Source organism: Chroicocephalus ridibundus, chromosome 2 (genome assembly GCF_963924245.1).
Source record: "Chroicocephalus ridibundus chromosome 2, bChrRid1.1, whole genome shotgun sequence".
Classification (NCBI taxonomy): domain Eukaryota; kingdom Metazoa; phylum Chordata; class Aves; order Charadriiformes; family Laridae; genus Chroicocephalus; species Chroicocephalus ridibundus.
In genome coordinates this window covers 52,104,562-52,123,151 of record NC_086285.1, presented here as the reverse complement: position 1 = coordinate 52,123,151, position 18,590 = coordinate 52,104,562, and the positions used below count along the sequence as shown (strand labels likewise).

Sequence of the window (18,590 nt, the reverse complement as noted above, 5' to 3'; positions counted from 1 at the left end):
GCACCAAGTGGCTACATTGGCTTTAGTATGCTAGTTCTGAAATTCTCTTCTGTGACTGCTGGATGAAAAAAAAAAATAAGCCAGGATCAAGTCACTTCAGACATACAAGCGTTCTTCTGTTTCAGAGGATGCAGGTAAGAATAAATCATTAGTAGAAAAAAATAAATTAACATCTGTAATTTAAAATGCTGGAATGTTCCAGCAAGTATTAAACTCAAATTAGAAAAATGCATCTGGGATAGGATTTGAAAAATTCCATCTAGGTGCATGACTTCATTTGACCACCTTCCTCAGTCTGCAATATGGAATTCCTCTGGAAATCTAAGAGATGCAACCTGTTCTCCATGCCTGCTTCCTCCTGCAGTTCAGTACTCAGAAAAATTTGGAAAAGGAGATTAATACAAAATCATTACCTGTAAAGCAGAACAAGGCATATGCATGAGCGACAGAAAATCATTTTGTGGGGTGGAGGCGTTTTGTTATACCAAACACAAATAACTGTATGGCAAATGTAAGGTAAAGATTTTGCAAGCCTCTCCATAAACCATGTTTTTTTTCCAGTGCCTGGCTCAGGTTCTTTGTATATTGAGTTAAATGAGATGCCCTGTTTTCATACACGGGTAGTTTGCCAAGGAAATTACTCCACGTTTGTTGGTGGGTCTTCTTTTACAGGTCTTTTTATTGGGCTTGAAAAACAGTTTTGAAGCGAGTCTTGTTTCAAGAAGCAGATTTGAATGAAGAACCAGAAAGGAAAAAACCCAACCCCCCCCCCCAAACCCAGCAAGCTGTTGGCCAAACTGATACCCTGAGCTAGTTGTCATTTCGTACTCTATCAGCATATTGAATAGTGAAATTCGAAGCATAAGTGGAGACTTCATTTTAGAAACTTCAGTTGGGTTTAGACGTAGATAAAACAATTCTTTTTATTCTTTGATCAACAGAAGGAAAACAGACCATTTGCTACCATGTAAGTATGGTATTAAATCCCCTCTTTCTTTCCTCCATCAAGATTCCAGCTTTATCCTTTAAGTAAAACAGAACGTAGCATGAATGTTTTTTAAATATGCACCAGTCTCTAATAACTTCTTGCTCAGCATCTCTCAAAAACTTTATAGAGGTCAGGCAGGTTAGCAAGCTGCAAAATGTTGCCATCTTCTGTGAAGTGTTTAGGAGGTAAAAGATGAGTCCTAAAAGCTTTGTAAAGCACATGTTCCACAGTCCATTTCCATGTTGTTGAACCAGAGTCAGAGTCTTCGTTCTAAAATACAGAAAAAAAAAAAAGGACAAACTGAAATTCTATTTTTTCTAGAGGACAGCATGCCTTAAGAAACTTAGGTAAGACTCCAGCAATTGTAAAATTGTGCTAGTATTAGAAAAGTTCATTCTAAACATTCAAGTTAATTTTAAGCTCTGGAAAGTCACTTGCAGAATGCGCCAACTTAACTGAATGATTACGCAGATTAACTTAAACTAAAAATACAGTCTGCTTGTGTCTATCTGCATCCTTATTCTTCTGGAGGAATTTATCATAGCTCAACAGGTTAAAAAATACATCCCAAACTCAATACAAAGTATTCCAAGAGTCCTTGGCCTCTAAATACCCTGTAATACCAAAAGTTAAAAGCTTCTCTTAATACATATAAAACTTCAGAAAATTTAAGCCACAGTCTTTCAGAATCTTGTCCCACTGCTACTTGAGTCACTTCACTGAAAGCAGAGTTGGGACTAGAAATCTGTAGTTGAAAAAGAACTTTACTGTGTGGTGTTAGTTTGATCATAGGACTGGTTACATATTCTTGTACCTGAGAGTTTGTCTGGTTGGCTTCATCTATTATATATTGCTTTCTAATGGAGTAGAACATAGCTAGTTCTTTACTTAGGCTTTCAAAACACTCCTTCTCTTCATCCCAGTTTACCTGTTAAAAGAAAAAAAAAAAAGAAAAAAGAATCATTTAATAGAATTTGTGTAGCAGTCAGACTTGCTAGGGATTCTTAATATGGAAAAGTCGTAATAATGTCTTGGTTGTTTTTGTGCTGATAAGGTAAAAGTGTAGAACAATAAAAAAAAGGCAGAAATGCAGGCTTTCATATAAAAATATATTCTCATTCAATCAGTAGTTATGAATGCAAAGGCAAAGCACAACTCATCAGTAACCACAGCAAAAGCGTCAGCAGCACATAACAGTACATTTATCCAACTCCAGCCTTTCCTTTGCAGCTGCTGATGAATTAATTTGATTCACTTCATTCTTTCCTAAATAGAAAAAGTCATTTGCGATTGCATAAAATCGTTGAGAATATACCTCTGTGGCCAAGCGAAGGATAAACATAGGCAGTCCTTCCAGCGGCGGAACGTAGTTGTCTATCAGCAGCGGTAACCCAATGAGGTTTCCTTCCTGCAAGGCAACACTGTTGCTTCAGTAAGACTGTTCATTCTTGCAGTAAATGCACCAAAACTGTTGCATGTTGTAAGACTGATTCTTAGCAAATTTAGTGAGCCTTAGGGGTATCTAAAGTTACAAGTTCTTAAAGCCCGATGCCAGGCAGACATTGCAGTAGGAGGTTAGTGTTGGTATTTAACTTCATGAGGCCTGGATTTAAGCCACCCAGCTCAGGAAGGCCTGAGTTCAACCTCCTCCTCTACCTCTAACCACTGACTACACAGATCCCACTTCCCAGGTGAGCATCCGAGTGAATAGTCTGGGTTATGTGATGCTTGATGAAGCTGTTCGGCTTTGTATGGAGTAAGGGATGCATTAGGCCACACACACAAAAAAAGACAACACTGAGAACAGCAGCGATGCTGTAGCCCTGCCTAGCTAAAGAGCTGGTTAAGCTGCACACCTTGTTGGACAAGAAATCTGCATTCTAGTTATGGAAGCAATAACTAAATTATTTTATTTAGTAACTAATTAAATATAAACTTTTTTTGTGTAGTGCCCTTCTAAAAGCAGCGTTAAGTCTTGAGGATTTTTAATGAAAGGGGTAAACCACCCAAATCTTACTGGAGCTAGTTCTTACTAAGTACTGCAAGCAAACTACTGTGGTTCTCTGTTACCAAAACACACAATCATTTAGGTTGGAAAAGACTTTTAAGATAGAGTCCAACCGTAAATCTAACACTGCGAAGTCCACCATTCATTTACTGTCAGAAGTAACAGCCGCAGTCACCTCATCAATTTCAAGAGAAAAATAATCTTTCAGCATTTCAGTCTTCTTTTTCAGAAACTCCACAATGTACTCAGCAAGCCCTTCTTTTGGGCCGTCTTCTTCTGTCCAGCCGCTTTCAGGATCCTCTAAAGCAAGCATTGAAAGCTCATATAAAGGAGCTGGCTCCTGAAAACAGAGAAGGCAAAAGTGTTGTTAAATGATCAACAGGCTCTGTTGGAAATCCATAACTTCTTCCCTCACATATAAACTAATAGCAATATACTGTTTCTGGCCTGCAGAGCAAACAGTTCTGCTTATCTTAACCAGCCTAAGAAGCATGAATTTCTGATACAAAACTCTGTAGTCCACAGTCCTGGAAAGTGCTGTGATATTGACAGAATAAACACTAGCAATCAATATTGTATTCCTGATTGTTTGTGTATTTAAATTAACTATTTGTCCCAATGTGATGAGCAACAGCAAGAATTGGTGAATATCTAGAAGTGACACTAACAGCAAGCAGCCAGGATGACAGCTTACAGTAGTAGCTACAAAATTACTAACAGGGAGTTTTCTACGTTTTATTCTTACTGTAAAAGAAACGAAACATCACTGTTATAGTGGGGAAGAGACCAAACTGTAAAACTATACATTTGTCTGAAAGGACAGGCTTATGGTAAATAAATAAGAAAATATATCTTTTTATATAGGATATAATGTAAAGTTATACTTACAGACAACCTTAAGACTCCAAAGTTTGCAAAGTCATAAATAAGTATCTGGTAGAAGAGTTCTTGGCTAAATTGAAGGACAAAAATTAGTTATACGGACAGGATCACACACCTCTAAGTTACCATAATTAAAAGGGGAAAGCAAGGGTCATCTTGGAAAAAATGAGACACGAATATCCATTCATATTAACAAAGATCTTACTTAAACTGTTTAGTTAAAGATTCACACCCACTACCTAGATGTTTACAGTTAAATCTGTTTCTTGGTTTCTGATATGAGCCACACTGGTGCAGAAGGGTTACATACACAAGCATGCAGCCGCTATCAATTTATTCCCAAGTAATACCTTATATTTCAACCTCTACTCCTTTGCTGCACTGCAAGAAATGCATCGGAGCTTAGAAGTTGACAGACATGTCTATCTTAAGTACATTCTCTTATTTGTTTCACAATTTATGTAGCTGGCCCTGTGAGGCTGCATAAGCAATAATACAAACTTTGTGTTACGCTCGTGCCCTGCAGCTTCTCTTAACCCAAGTGGATACAACACTTTACCTGACTTTTCTGAAGCCTCTGCTTGCTCATCTTTATACAGCGTGCCATTGACCAGTTGCTGCTGTAGATGATCATGAAGCCAATAAAATGTCTTTCCCTTCTCCCAGTCCGCGAGCGCACGATACAGTAGCTGGCATTTTAATTACACTGATTCCCTGCAACTTTTCCCAAGCATGCTAGACTGGCTTCCACTGTTCTGAACTGACTGCTTAATCTTTAGCCTCGTGGCTTTTCAGATAGACAACAACAAAACGATGTTGTTTTTCCTGTCATTTCCTTCCTTCTTCTAATCAGCTTCGTAATTGGTACTTATGTCAACTGCCAACAAGTCCAACAGCTGCTTTACCTGAGTTTTGTTGTATTGAGAAGATACAGTTTTGTCTGATACTGGGCCAGGGCCCACTGAGGACTGACACAGCCAACAAATGAGTGATCGTGTAGCATCTCCTGAAGACCTGAAACAATTGAGGGGGTGGGGAAGAAACAGAAGGATATAATTTCATATTTGCAACCCTGCAAATTTATTTAGTTGAGTGGTTTGTGTCTTTTTAGCGTTAAAGTGTCAGATCGCTGTTCAGTCACTACTACACTCCTACTTCTTCTTACAGGCCTGTACAACTACTTATCCACATCTTTTGAAATATTAATCATTTGTGTTCATACACTTATATATATTAAAGCATAAGTGTGAACAGTTAAAATACAAATGCAAATAAAAAAAAATAAATCTGTTTGCCTTGAACAGCCTTTCAAAATTCATTTCCAGCCACAGGAGATAGATAAGGGAACACAGACACACAAAGGAAACCGCAGATGTAAACCAACTTTGCAACAAGATCTAGAATTCTCAGATTAAAAGTGTGATAGAGCAGGTCCATAATTTATTTATTTATCTCTCCAAAAATAAGTTTCTAGCCTTCTCATTTATATATATATATTTAAAAAAGAAGTACAAGAATTCAGATTCCTTAATAAGAGTTTGTTCTAGGCATTCCACACAAAAAAGCGTCACTAGTTGCAGTCCTTGGGAGCAGCTTCGTTACAGGAGCTTGGCACTGCAGGCACAGCATGTACAAGGCACTACGCTACCCAAATTCCACTGGTATCTTTTCCAAAGGAATACAATATTGCGAGAAGAGTGTTTTTTTTCTTGCAAAGGTCTCCTGTTGGTATTTCTTACACATGTGAAGACAAGACACAAGCTCAAACACCTGCACAAGTTCTACCATGTATTTGGAGACATTTTTGGACGTTTTATGGCTCAGGGACAATTCTCTGATTTCAGTATTTAAACAGTGACAGCCAGATGTGGAATTACCAGCTCAGACTTACCAGCCTAATGCAAAACTTCTCTCGAGCACAAGTAAAGTTCAAGTACATGCTTTCTAAAGATGAAGATTTTTAGCAATTTTATATAAGAGTTATTTATTACAGATGTCTGTTAGTCTAGCCATTTTAGCTATGGAGCATCCACAGTTGTTACTACCAGAAAAATCAAAATAAATTCAACAAAACCCCCAGAATGTTTACACTAACTGAATAATACGGGTTATGTGACTCTGAAGGCAACAAAGAGGCAAGAGGGAAACAACCCTAGGAAGAACTGTAAACCTGTTACCTTTTTCTAAAACAACTCTTACCAGAGGAGAGAATAGTATTTCAGCAGTGTCATCATTTCATGTAAGTGGAACAGATACGCATGAAAAGCAAAAGCGGTAAATAAAAAACGATAATTATCAAGCCTGTCCCAGTCTACTTTACAATCATGCGACTAAGCAAAATTTTTGCAATGGCCGTATCATAGCTGCCATTTCTATTCGAAAATTACAAAATAACATAGCTTCTCAAGCTGTGATTTTATAGTGTTATTACTTATGATGCAAGTTAAGGTTTGCAAACTATTTAAAATGCGTAACACAACTAACAAGATGCACGAAAGTTTTTATAACTTTAGCCTCCACCGTGGCTCAGTATGGCAGCTGCCTGTTCAAAGTTTGTCCCTTGATGTTTGCCAAGCTTTTTTGTTAAAAGCTCGCGTAGCGGCACAGTGAACTGACCGGGCCACCTTTTAAATATCTTTTTCTTCAGCAGTTCAAACAATCATATTTAGTTGGTGGAATAACAATAATCTTGAGAAGCAAAAGGCTTGCTTACTTGCATGTGCCTGGTTACTGATTTCCTCCTGGAGAGTCAACACACTGGTCAAGTTGATAATTCTTCTTCTAGGGGTGCAGGCAGCAGTCATGTCCTTTCTGGTGTCATCTTTCTCCATTTCTACGTCCGTGTCTTCCCGTGGTCTCTTTCTGCAATACCAAAGCAAAAGGAATTAAGTTCAATTCTCCTATCACATAGGAAAAACACACCAACAGATGGGATGCTCAATTCACATGCTGTGCATTAACCCAGGAAACACAGAAAGTCTCCCAAAGCTTCCCAGAAAAAAACCTGTTTCATTTTACTTCCAAGGCATATTCTATTAGGAAAAGATAGTTCATAAGAGAATTTACGACTTTCTAATACCAATCACATCAGACATCTGTTGTTTAAGCATCAAGCAAATCGGCTTCTAAAGGACACATCAAAAAAGCGTTGAGGTTTCTCATGATCAGTTTTCTGTAATACTGGGAGGGGGGCAGGAAACAAGGTTCCCTCAGAAGACTCTAGCCTCTCATAACAGCTCCTGCACGAGCCATGAAAAGATTACAGCACTTCTACCTTTACTAGGGTGATGTCTGCAAAATTCAGTGATGTCGTTTCTATCCTCCCACAAAAGAAGGGCCTCCAAAGACAGACAGACCAGTATCCCTAAACTAAAGTTAATATCATTATTTATACTGCTTCCTGCCTCTCAGCATGCAAGGGAATTCCATTCCAGTTACAAAAAAATCACAAGTTATGTAATTTACAGTTCACAGATGGAATTTAATTTGTCAATAAAATGCCATGGAAAGTTATTCTAGGAAAATTTTTCCTTCTGAAAAAGCAGAAGTCCAAAGAGATCAGAAAAATCTTCACTTTCAGGGACATGCCATGAAATAAATAGGTAGCCTTGCACGACCTCAGGAAAGATGAGACTTACCGAGGAGGCACTGTCTCAGGAGACAAGCGTCCACTGTCATTCAGCCCCCCAGGCATTGCCGTGTCCTCCTGAACATCAGCCATTTCAACTATATCACTGATGTCTTCCATTTCAGCATCCTGCGGCCTGACCGCACCCTCCGGAGGTCCTGCATTAACCTCCATCGTCCCTTCGGTGGGGCCTGTACTCAAGGGGTTGTTCACTGGCTGAAGAAAAGCATCCAATTTCTGCTCTCGGGAATCAGTGCGGACCATCTGATGGGCATAAACTTTATCACCAGTTCCTTTGGTAACCGCAGAGGAGTTTCCTGCGGATTTTACAACCTCGCTGGAAGAGCAGTCAGCCCCTGGAAGCAACGTCTTTGTTCAGATATGGGGAAGTAAAGAGAAGAGATTGAACAAGAAAAAAAAAAAAACAAAAAACACAAAGATCAGCCACATTTCTCACAGCATCTTACTGCTCAGCAGCAAGTAACTTTCAAGCCCTACAACAGCATCAACTGCCTAAACAGGCTGCCAACTTTGCACTTGTTAGGCACATAGCATGAACGTCACCATCTTGGCAGTTAGTAAAATCATTAGTTAGCATTCCCTTGTCTCTGAGAAAATCTTTGATGTAAAAAAGCACACAGAGGTTTTTTTTTTTTTTAAATATCATAATTCATATACTATGCTCTATATAAAGAGAGATTAGGAAACCTCTTCCCTGATTTTTTCGTTTAGATTAAATCCAAAGTGTTGTCCAATACATAGAACAACAAATTTCCTCAGACACCTGCATTTCACATAAACCAAGGCAGAATAAAAACAATTTACCACATGTGAAGGCTAATATACTTGTAAACTAAAAAAAAAAAAAGACTGAACAGATACTTGACAGAAAGTTATGTAAAATGTTTTCATGCACTTTTTCTCCAGTAAGTTCACTGCCACATTGTTAACACTGGTATATTAAGGCAATTTCATCCCTGAAACAGAGGAAAGACGTCAAGCTATAACACTGATGACTATCAATCACTGCATAAATTGTACTACTGAACTGAGTAAATGTATCCACAACAGTTAAAATAGTGCAGAGCTGTGGTCATTTGAAACATGTATTCTCACCTGAGTGAAGTACATCCTTGAAGAATTAGAGCCCAATAATTTGCTCTCGACATGTTGTTGCACACGCTCTAGAATACTATCTTCATGAAGGAAATGGACCTCATGTTTTGTAGGGTGCACATTCACATCTACATTCTGGGGGGCTATTTCCAGGCTGGAAAACATGTTCAAAGAACTTAACCTAAAGTTCCCCATGGATGGCAGAAAGGGCATAAATTGGTTCAGTACAAAATTTGTCAGACTTAGGGCCATTACTGCATGCAGAGAAGCCAAAACAGTCCTGAAACCTGCTGAAGTTACACCAAACAAATCTGACTGTAGTGTATTAAAAAATAATTACTCTGAAGAAGTCTATTCCAAACTCACCAAAACTCAGCTTACACAGGTAAGCTTAAACCAAGTTCTCCACTGTACTACTAGAAAACAATTTTTAGAAATACCTTTTACTTGCAGCATCTCATGAGTTAATGCCTTCTGATGGCTTGTCATTTAGCAATATTCCCAAGCAGGAATTCAATTAAAAGAACTTTATTGTTAGAAAACACTGGATATCAGGAAGTTTCACTGGTGAATGGCAAGATTCAGTTCCTTAGCAATTACAAAGCCAAGTTTTCCACTCTAGGTCATATTCTCCAATTTTTAGAGGACGGTTTCTGTTCAATTTTTGCCATTACTTTAAAAAATTATTTATTTCCTGTAAGCAGTATGCAATTCATTTCACTTCTTTTTGTTGCATTAGTATACCAAGAACAGTAACTGTTAAAGTTACAGATACAAATATAAATCCCAGCAATGAGTTTGGAATAAGTGATCTGACTGGTCTTAAAGTGCTCTGCTGTATTCCTGGCGTAACCCATTCTCTTAAGTGAAGAGCATCCATAATATGACAGGACTTAAGCTGAAACTACAGACACTCACTACTTCTGAAAATAAGGCCTGTCTTCTTGAGACTTCTTTAATCTCATTTAATTATCTCCTGTCTGGCAATTAAATACCTCAGTGCAATGCTTAATGCTACTATCAAGAGCACAAATGTCCTTCTAAACCCACTCACCCTAGCTATATCCTACAAGATAGCATTAAAACGCTACTTCTTCCTATTACTTTACCTTAAGTATAGGAATGGATGCGTACTTTTGGGCAAATAAGCAGCATACACAGTTTCTATGGCTTTCCGCAAAGCGGCTGACTCTACCAATCGATCTGAAACACAGAACAAAACGCTATTTTTGAAGAGCCCCACTGAAATACACTGCACAGCGCCCAACTACTCCTTCAGACCAACATCTTCACGCTTCGTATCTTCAACGGGCATCTATTATACCCATTTCTCCCCTCTATTTATTCTTCATATAAAACCAGGAATAGGCAATATCTTCTTAGTATGTTTTATATTTAGAAGCATTTTTTTCCCCACAAATACTGAAATAACCAGACTACCTTTTCATTATATCATACAGTCAAGTCATTGGCATCCCACGCCAATGTTGCTACAGAATGGAGAGACCACGTTGCATAAGTTGGCAGGACCCAATCATAACCTCGATACTCCTCAAGCTGAATTTTCTTTAGGCCCAATCTTAGCTGCCTTCTACTATTTAGAGTGCAAAACACGATGCACATTACAAACAGAAAAACACTTTAACCTACAGTTAACTGTAATATTTATTCTTCAATGTTTTTAAGAATGCTCATACATTTTGTAGTTCTTCAAAAAGTTTTGTCCTGATTATTGTGTAAGAAACATGTGACTGTACAACGTGCTGCTTTTTTTTTTTAAACTTACGGTTTATGAAGAGTAAAAATATACATTTCTTCACGGAGTAGTTTGCATTTGTGATGTAGCCTTTCAGATTAAAGGCCAGACTTGCATCTTCACAGTCCACTTCTATCAGTTCCCTATTGACAGGTTGACAGAAACACACAAAAAATTAACTCTTCTGTTGCTGCAAATTTCAAATAGTTACTCACAGGTAGCCATATATTGTTCTACATTCTATTTACATCACAGTTAACGAAAACATTAGAATGATCTTAGAGTTCAAACATTCATTGCCAAGTCACAAAAATTATTTAACCTGAACTGCATTGTTTAACTTACCACAGTATCCATAATATTATAACGATCTATTGATAATTCTAATATGCATTTCACTGCTCAAGTCACTGACAGTGATAGACAAGGACACCTCAGAGTTGTCGGCAGCCAAGGAAGAACATTCCTTTTCATCCTACTCTGTCCACTTTTGCCAGTCTAATATTTATTGGTGGGCTGTTAAGAAGTTATAAAAACATAAACACTTTTTTTCTTGCTCATGCATCAGATCCTAACATTAACAATTTTCATAATAGTTTTTATAACTTTCATGATTTATTAATCCATCCTGGTAGTTGGTGAGCACAACTCTCTAACAAGGCATTACGCCAACTTCTAAAGTTAACATACAAAAGGCTTATGAGCTATTTATTTCCAAAGCAATGTCAACATATACTGAGTACCATTTTTTATTTGTGTTTGTTTTTTAAATTGAAATAACAAGCTAGACTAAACACCCTCTGAAATTGGGTGAAATAGAAGTCTGACTTCAAAACATCTGATCAAAACTGATTTAACTTGAAATGGGTAATTTATTCAGAACAGTACCAAGGAAAAACTGTATCAAACAAGCATTAGTAGCAGACAAAAAAAAAGCATAACAAAGAAATACAAACAACAATGCAAACTTCATCACTAAACAGCCTTTCTAGTTTGCTGTGTTTCATAAAGGTGTTTCCATGTACTAAAAGTTACACTCCTTAAACATGAAGTGTGATTTTAGTATCCAAATCAAATTGACACCCAAGTATTAGTGGAACAAATCCATTCCACACGTCCATTCGATGAATTCTTCACAGCTGAATGTCTTATAAAGAGAGACTTTTTCCTAAAGCAGCAGATACATTTTCAAAAGAGGATTGATTTTTTTCCCCCCCAACTTCTCTGCCAGGTTTATTCAGCCTCAGTTAACATAGCTTTCGTCAAAATATTAAACCAAAAGATTTCAGAAAAACGAATTTGAGGAAACTTCAAAATTTATCAGATAGCAGACTGTGGCAAGATTTTCACGGCATAGGAAGAGACTAGGAACTCGTAGAGAACATAGGTACAGCTTGCTCTTTTTAAAAGAGCACACAGAAAGTTACAAGCAGATGATTCCCTTTTAGCGCATTAAAAGGAACAGCTTTGCACCTTCCCTCTTTCCTTCAACATACTGAAAAAAAGTCACACTCTACAAGGCAACGGAGAGCTTTATTATTGCAACACTCCCTCTTCTCTGCAATTCACCTTGAAGGAAGCAGGAAAAGTTAGCACAGACCATGTTCTTTAAAAGAGGAAAGAAAAAGCGATTTACTAGAAAACTTCACATCAAAAGGAAACTTGACATCGACATACCTGCTAACAGCATTTCCAAAGATGGACCTAATGTTGTCCACTGTTGAGGCGTTTGATAAGGTTCTGACATCTGATACAGTATCACCTTGCTAAAGAGAGCAGAAGTTAGTATCAATCAATTCACAGTTCTGGCTGAAGTTTTAGAAAGACGCTGAACTTAACAATAAAATTTCTAAAAGAGGCATGAGACATAACATCAATTACTATTTACTTATTTGTGTTCAGAAAAGCAATAGATGGTAAATGGCACAGGATTCCAAGATTGTCTAGATCACAGCAGACCCACTCGGGCTAGTAACTCCATCTTTGAAAGTGAGGAATATAAGCAGTTCAGTAAATAATTACCAAGAATGCCACAGAACGAAGGTACTCTACCCCATCCTCTTTCACACAGTAATTAGTAACCAGACTCTCATAAGATGAAACAGCTCATAAAGGTAAAACAAGATGTTGACCACACAGAAAACTCCAAACTCCTGACAAATATATTTTCGTCTTGTTTACTTTTAGCTAGTGTGTTTTCCATCCAAACTGCATCAACGTACATGTCAACATTTCAGTACAAGGGAAGGCTCGACACACTATTCCCATTGCAAAAGATGCAGTGCACGTTTTCTGGCATTTGCAGGTATACACATACATATACACGGTGAGTTATAAACACTTTATTTACATACCTTTTTAACCGAAAAGCTGATGCCCGAGTTATGGATGGCATACCTGAAAAAACAGGTAAACGTAAGAGTGCAGTATGTGCAAAAACAAAAGGTTATTTTCCCTGAATGCTGAGAAGCAGCTGGTAATGGGGGCAAATAATTTAATTTCCTGTTACGCAGTAACATGACTTTAGCCAAACCAAGCTTTTGTAGACTAAACAGCTATAAAAATAAATGTTTTCTATTTATAACTCACCTGTAAGTATATGAAATTCAAGGATCAGCTTACTTATTTCTCAAAAAAAAATTAATCAACCTCTATAGAAGTTTCATTTAGTTCAGTTTCATTGTACTGGTTTAACCAGAAGAACTGCAAAACCTCCCCGGTATAACAGAATCAAGTATCAACTACTATGGAGACGGATCTGAAAAAATGGCTGGCTCGCCCTTCTAACTCCCCCTACCCAGATGGTTCAGCTGCCTGTGATCCCAGGGCCAAGTTCTGATACACTACAGCTGCATAACCCTGGCTCAAACTTTTAGGAAAGTTGCTAAGTTGTGAGAAAGAACACACAGTACAACCTTGCAAGATAAGAAATGTTAAAATGCAGACAGAGGTTAGACTGTTGTGACCAGGACAGTTAATAATTCAAAAATTCAATAGGGGAAAAAAAAAAACCAAAACAAAACGAAAAGATGTAAAATCCCAATAGGAAAAAAAAAACAACCCACAATGAGTTGGAAGCCTGTAACTCATCAAGGCTTCAGAGCTGCCTGTTCTACGGAGCAGCGGGACCTAACCCTTCACCTCCTGGCTGAAGTCTGCCTAGCCAGTAAAGACTCTAACATAGCTCATTTGGGGGGCAGGCTAACACTTAGCATACATTCTTGCTACTCTTTGCTAGCTTTTGTTTACTGAAAGTGTAAAGCATTTTTTTTTTGTTAAATTGTGTAGATCCTGCTTACAAAGCCAATGCACATGACAAAAGATGCATCAAAGGGACCCAGAAAGGGAAGATCTGCCAGCTAACGTGAATTTTTTAAGATTTTTTTTTTTTTTGAGGCCATGGTATCACCATTCAGCTTTTTCATATTCAGCCAAATCTCAATGCTCCTGCACAGTTTCCACTTGGATTCTATTCAGCTCAAGTTCATTGAGAGTTCGCTCATTCAAGCCTATCACCCTTTGTTTGCTGGAATTCTTACTGATAATAGTCATAGACTGGATACACTGTTTCTCCTCTGGATTTTCTGTATCAAATTGGATGGTTCTCTGACACTGCACATTAACAAATAGTTAAAAAAAACAAAAACAAAAAAATGATACCAAACACACATATGCCAGTCCCTCTGAAAAACCCCAGTACTCCCCATGGCAGTATAAAACATTGGAGTCCCCTTTTTCGGTTTACCTGCTAACAACTTCTAGTATTTTGGCATATTCTTCATTTGGATTTTTTAAAGCTTTCCTCCTTGTATTTACATTGTAAAAGAGATCTTCAACCTACAGAGAAAAAGATAACAATTAAAGATAATTTTAAAAATCTCCTCTTACTACGTAATTAATCTAAATCCATCTTCTTAATAGGTACTACAGAATTTTCTGTGAATATTTTAGTTTATGGAGGTTCAACATTCAATTTATTCCTTACCTGCTTAGGTTCACCTAACAAAATGCAACTCCAGAGAAATGTATGTTTTCAAGTATTTTGGTACATCTGTATTTTTACCAATAACAACAACTCTACAGCTCACTTTTCAGCGAAAGTTAAATACTTTCCACAGCAGATGACAATGGATCCCTTGATTACACCATGTTTTAATGAAATGCAAATAAACGTTAAAACAGTTGCTGCAATCAAGGCTGTTAATGTCATTAAAACAGCAGCTTGAACCGTTCATTTTCACTATTTACTTAAACAATAGGCCAATTATTTTTCTGCTATACTGAGAAAGGCAGAAATTCAAAGTTCAGCTTCTTTTTTAAGACACATTATCCTGAACATTGACATGTGAAGTTTGCTGGGTTTATGCTCCCACTGCAAGACAAACTCACACCTGCTGACTCCCAAGGACGTGCTTCCACTTTCCACCCCCCTTCACTGACAACTCCTTCCCATTCTGAGCTCGTTATCCTTCATAATCCTAATGCCAATCCTAATCCCAACCCACATTCAAATCTCGGTATAATCGACGAAAGATACGATTGAAAAACAAGCAACAGTTCTGCAGTTTCCTGTGCCAGCCCTCATCTTCCCGCTCCGGCTCATGCAACGTAGACCACTCCTCCATGTTCTGACCTTCTTGTAGCCCTAACTGTCCATTAAGGCTTTCAGCAGTCCAGAAGGATTATGAAATATTTCTGACAGTAAGTGGCTATGCCACCCTCAGATGGAAAAAAAAAAACACACAAAAAAAAACGAAAAAAAAACCAACCACAAAAGAGGATCTTCTGAAATTTACCTTGCTGCCTTTGGTGAAGAAAACAAAACAAAACCACACAACAACATCATTTGGAAAATATTCTACAAGGTGATACTGTCATGTACCTTACAATGTAACACATACCACTAAGTGGTGCAAGCGTAATGACCAGGGAACAGAAAAGGGACAAGGGAGAATAGGCACAAAAACCCACCGTGATCTGAGTTCCTTGATTTCCAGCACAGGGTTTTGGAGGGGCTTTAATTTTTCCATCACTGTAAGTAGCTCTAGGCAGAAAATAAAAAGTTGTCAGACATCTGGATTTACAGGGGAGCAGATACAGACAGATGATGACAGAAGGGAGAAGACAAAAGCAATCCCATCATCATCACGCTCTTCCCAGCAAACAACCTGTGACACTGACAATTGGCGGCAACACACCCCCCGCCACCACCTTTCTGCTAAAGGAAAACAGTCTTCATTGACCTTAGGACCCAGAGGGACAGTGGCACAATGGGAATAACAGCAGAGAAAAAGGGGGAAGATAGTGGAATATATGTTTTGAAATTGTATTACTGAGACTTTTCCTGTAGGGGCAGGATTACTGTATTTTATCTTTCTTTATAGCCAGACCTGAACTAATAAAAATTCTTCCACTAGAATTTACACTTCAGCTATACTAGTAAGAAAATCTTGACTTTACGTATAAAACCTGTTTCCTTTTTGGCTATAACAGGATTCTGAGCATAAGAGATTTCTAACCCAATTAGGTCTTTCCGCAAGTTATACAGATGCATAATTTCAAAGGGCATACTTTTGTTGCCCTCTCATATACCCTACATACTTAATGCAAGAAAGACCATAGCCACACAATCTTTTGAAAAATCAAGATGCAAAGCTTTCCTTTTTTTTCATCCCTTCGTTTTCTTAAAAGTAGTTGAGAAATTAATGTATTAGGCTTGCTTATATTTACAGTAAGTTTTCAGAATAATAGGCAAACTAAGCTGCGAGTTCCTGTGCTCAGAGACTTATGAAATTTGCAATATATGCTGACTGTGCATATGCATCATTTTATCCTGTAACGGAGAAAAAGGTAAAAGTTCACCCTACACTGGCTGCCAAAGTAGAATTCCCTTTAAGCTTCCCCTAGCCCCAACTTATAAAATACATTGTTTAGCTAAAGCTTACCTTTACAGTCTGGACTAAAAATCACTTAAACTATGTTTTCTCACATTCTGGGTCTTTTTTATAACTACCCTAGAAACACATAATTTCTTACCCCATCCCTACTCCTTAATAAGAGCACTGAAAAGAGAATTAGATACATCTGTTCATTATTACATGCCGCAGAAGTCACTTGGATAATAGGTAGCATACCTGTATGCACACTTTGCATCAGCTGTTTTAGTTGTTACCGTAACATGGGCAACATGACTGATGCTAGCCAGTGCCTAGAGAAAGAGAAAGCATCTGTGTAAACCTCGCTCTGGAGACCAGAGGACCGTCCATGCTTTAAACGGCATCACTAAATTTTGATATACCACTTGCCAGTAATTATCAAAAACCCTTAAAAGAAAATGCAACATAACTAAAATAAATTTGCAAAGTTATTACAGTTGTGCATTTTTCTTTCTTTCATGTTAAGAAAAACAGCTGCAAGGTTTTAGCCATTACTTTCTCATCCCTGCCCAAGTTCTTCTCCTGACTGTAGGTAGTATTACGAAGTTAGGTTACAATGGTTTTCCAAGAAACCTCAACGCACTCATCTACACAGCCTGCTGAAACCAGCCTCAGGACCAGACTCCACTGGCTGTGGAGCTGATTATATTGAAAGCACATGAGGAGAGCACTCAAGCAGTCTACTCTCTGGAACATGAAAGGATCTGTATACACGGGCCACGTTTATATATCTTCTTGAACATCTGAAGGAGAAAAGCAGAACTCCTGGACTGTTCCTTCAGACAAGTTTAGATATAGTCTACAACAGTCTGGAGAAGTAGTATCAGAGGGATCAGAGATACTAAATTTGACTAATAGCAAAAGCAGACAAGCGTACATTCCAAATATTTAAAGTATTGTATTTAGCTAAGCGTCTGACATCAAGATTCACCTTCCACTCAAACCTTTCACTGCCTTTACCTGTAGGTTCCTGAAGCAACATTTGACAAAAGATGCCTTGTTTTTTGAAAAAATTAAAAAAAATTTACTCCAGAAAGCAAAAAGAATAGATACCTCTCCCTAGGCATCCATCTAATCTCGAAAGACACAGAAATGTATTATGAACTATATTCACACGGCAGACTCTCTCAGAAAACAGAACCTTCTGTAAAGAGTAGTGGGAAAGGGACAGTATGTAAACCCTGCTACAGCAGGATAACAACAGTTTCAAAACCTTGACAAAGAGCTTACCTCACCCCTAAAACCGTATGTAGAAATACTAGCCAAATCTTCAAATTTTTGCAGTTTACTCGTAGTAAATCTCTCACATACAATGTCCAGATCTTCTTTCTATGTGAAAGGGACAAATAATAGTCACTTTCCAAGTTTTTTTGAGATTAGAAACATTTACGAATTGAAACAAATTTAAAAAGGTAGTATGGAACATCAACTGTCAACTTTGTTTACTCACTCTGATACCACAGCCGTTATCTTGGACCTGGATGAGTTTCAGCCCACCTTCTTTAACTACCACCTGGATACTCGTAGATTTTGCATCCAAGCTGCAGAAATCAAGAAGGTAATTTTAGAGCAGGGCGAGAATAAAGGACCACATAGCCTTGATTTTAAATTCAGCTTTTCTCGTACAAGTGATAAGTTGTTTCTACTTGCTACTCATATTGAAATTCATCGTTTCAAGTAAGTCTTTACTGTCTCCTTCCTTTTTCTTCTAACTACAGGGATATATTATGCTAAGTCACCATCCACAACAATTAATGAAGACTTTTCAGAAGTTTAAAAATTAAGAAGGTGCCTAGCCCAAGAACCAGGCCTTCTCTCCCCATTACCGAAACCTGCTGCAGACTGGGCCGCTGGCTTTCACGCGGCTGCTGCAGCTCAGAACACTTAGCCCAGGCAGCACGCTTTAACCCCACACAGACTTTACCTTCAAACCCAGTACCCGACCTGCGCGCTCCCCCGCCTCACCAGTTCTCGATCATCTCCTTGATGGCGTTGGCCGGCCTCTGGATCACCTCGCCGGCCGCGATGCGGTTCACCACGGCTTCATCCAGACGCCGGATCACGCCGGCCATCAGTGCCCTGACCGGACCCCGGGCCGGTGAAGGGGGCGGGAGGGGGCGGGAAATGGCGGCCGAGGCGGGCAGGCTCCGAGGGCAGCAAGGCCGCGGGGCCCCGCTCGCGCCAAAACGCCGCTCGCCGCCCCGCCCCCCACCGCCTCCTCAAGCGAGCGGCTCTCCCATTGGACGACGCCCCTGCCCATCACACGGCCTCCCGCC

General features: G+C 38.6%; 1 protein-coding gene across 2 annotated transcripts; it reads right to left on the bottom strand.

Annotated features, from left to right (window-relative positions):
* Positions 1–677: 677 nt before the first annotated feature.
* Positions 678–18,546, bottom strand: MLH1 (mutL homolog 1). 2 transcript variants are annotated; one of them, XM_063325486.1, is made up of 19 exons: positions 18,280–18,546; positions 17,765–17,855; positions 17,545–17,643; positions 16,513–16,586; positions 15,350–15,422; positions 14,124–14,215; positions 12,733–12,775; positions 12,056–12,144; positions 10,409–10,521; positions 9,732–9,825; positions 8,623–8,776; positions 7,517–7,875; positions 6,592–6,740; positions 4,784–4,892; positions 3,885–3,948; positions 3,172–3,336; positions 2,304–2,396; positions 1,803–1,916; positions 678–1,258 (listed from the first exon to the last, which is right to left on the bottom strand). In XM_063325486.1, exons 1-19 carry the CDS (start codon positions 18,384–18,386, stop codon positions 1,091–1,093), a joined length of 2,250 nt encoding a protein of 749 aa, XP_063181556.1. In that variant the 5' UTR covers positions 18,387–18,546; the 3' UTR covers positions 678–1,090. The 2 variants fall into 2 exon arrangements, with proteins under 2 accessions (XP_063181556.1, XP_063181557.1); XM_063325487.1 differs by lacking the exons at positions 16,513–16,586; positions 18,280–18,546 and having other exon boundaries at positions 760–1,258; positions 17,765–17,783.
* Between the last annotated feature and the right edge of the window lie 44 nt (positions 18,547–18,590).

What these genes read in the sequence shown, in the direction of transcription:
- MLH1 (XM_063325486.1), bottom strand. Translation starts at nt 18,386, where the DNA reads ATGGCCGGCGTGATCCGGCGTCTGGATGAAGCCGTGGTGAACCGCATC. An exon ending in ATAACGGCTGTGGTATCAGA is followed by an intron (nt 17,644 to 17,764) that starts GTGAGTAAACAA and finishes CCTTTCACATAG; the next exon opens with AAAGAAGATCTGGACATTGT. An exon ending in ATACTAGAAGTTGTTAGCAG is followed by an intron (nt 12,776 to 14,123) that starts GTAAACCGAAAA and finishes CTGTTTTTTCAG; the next exon opens with GTATGCCATCCATAACTCGG.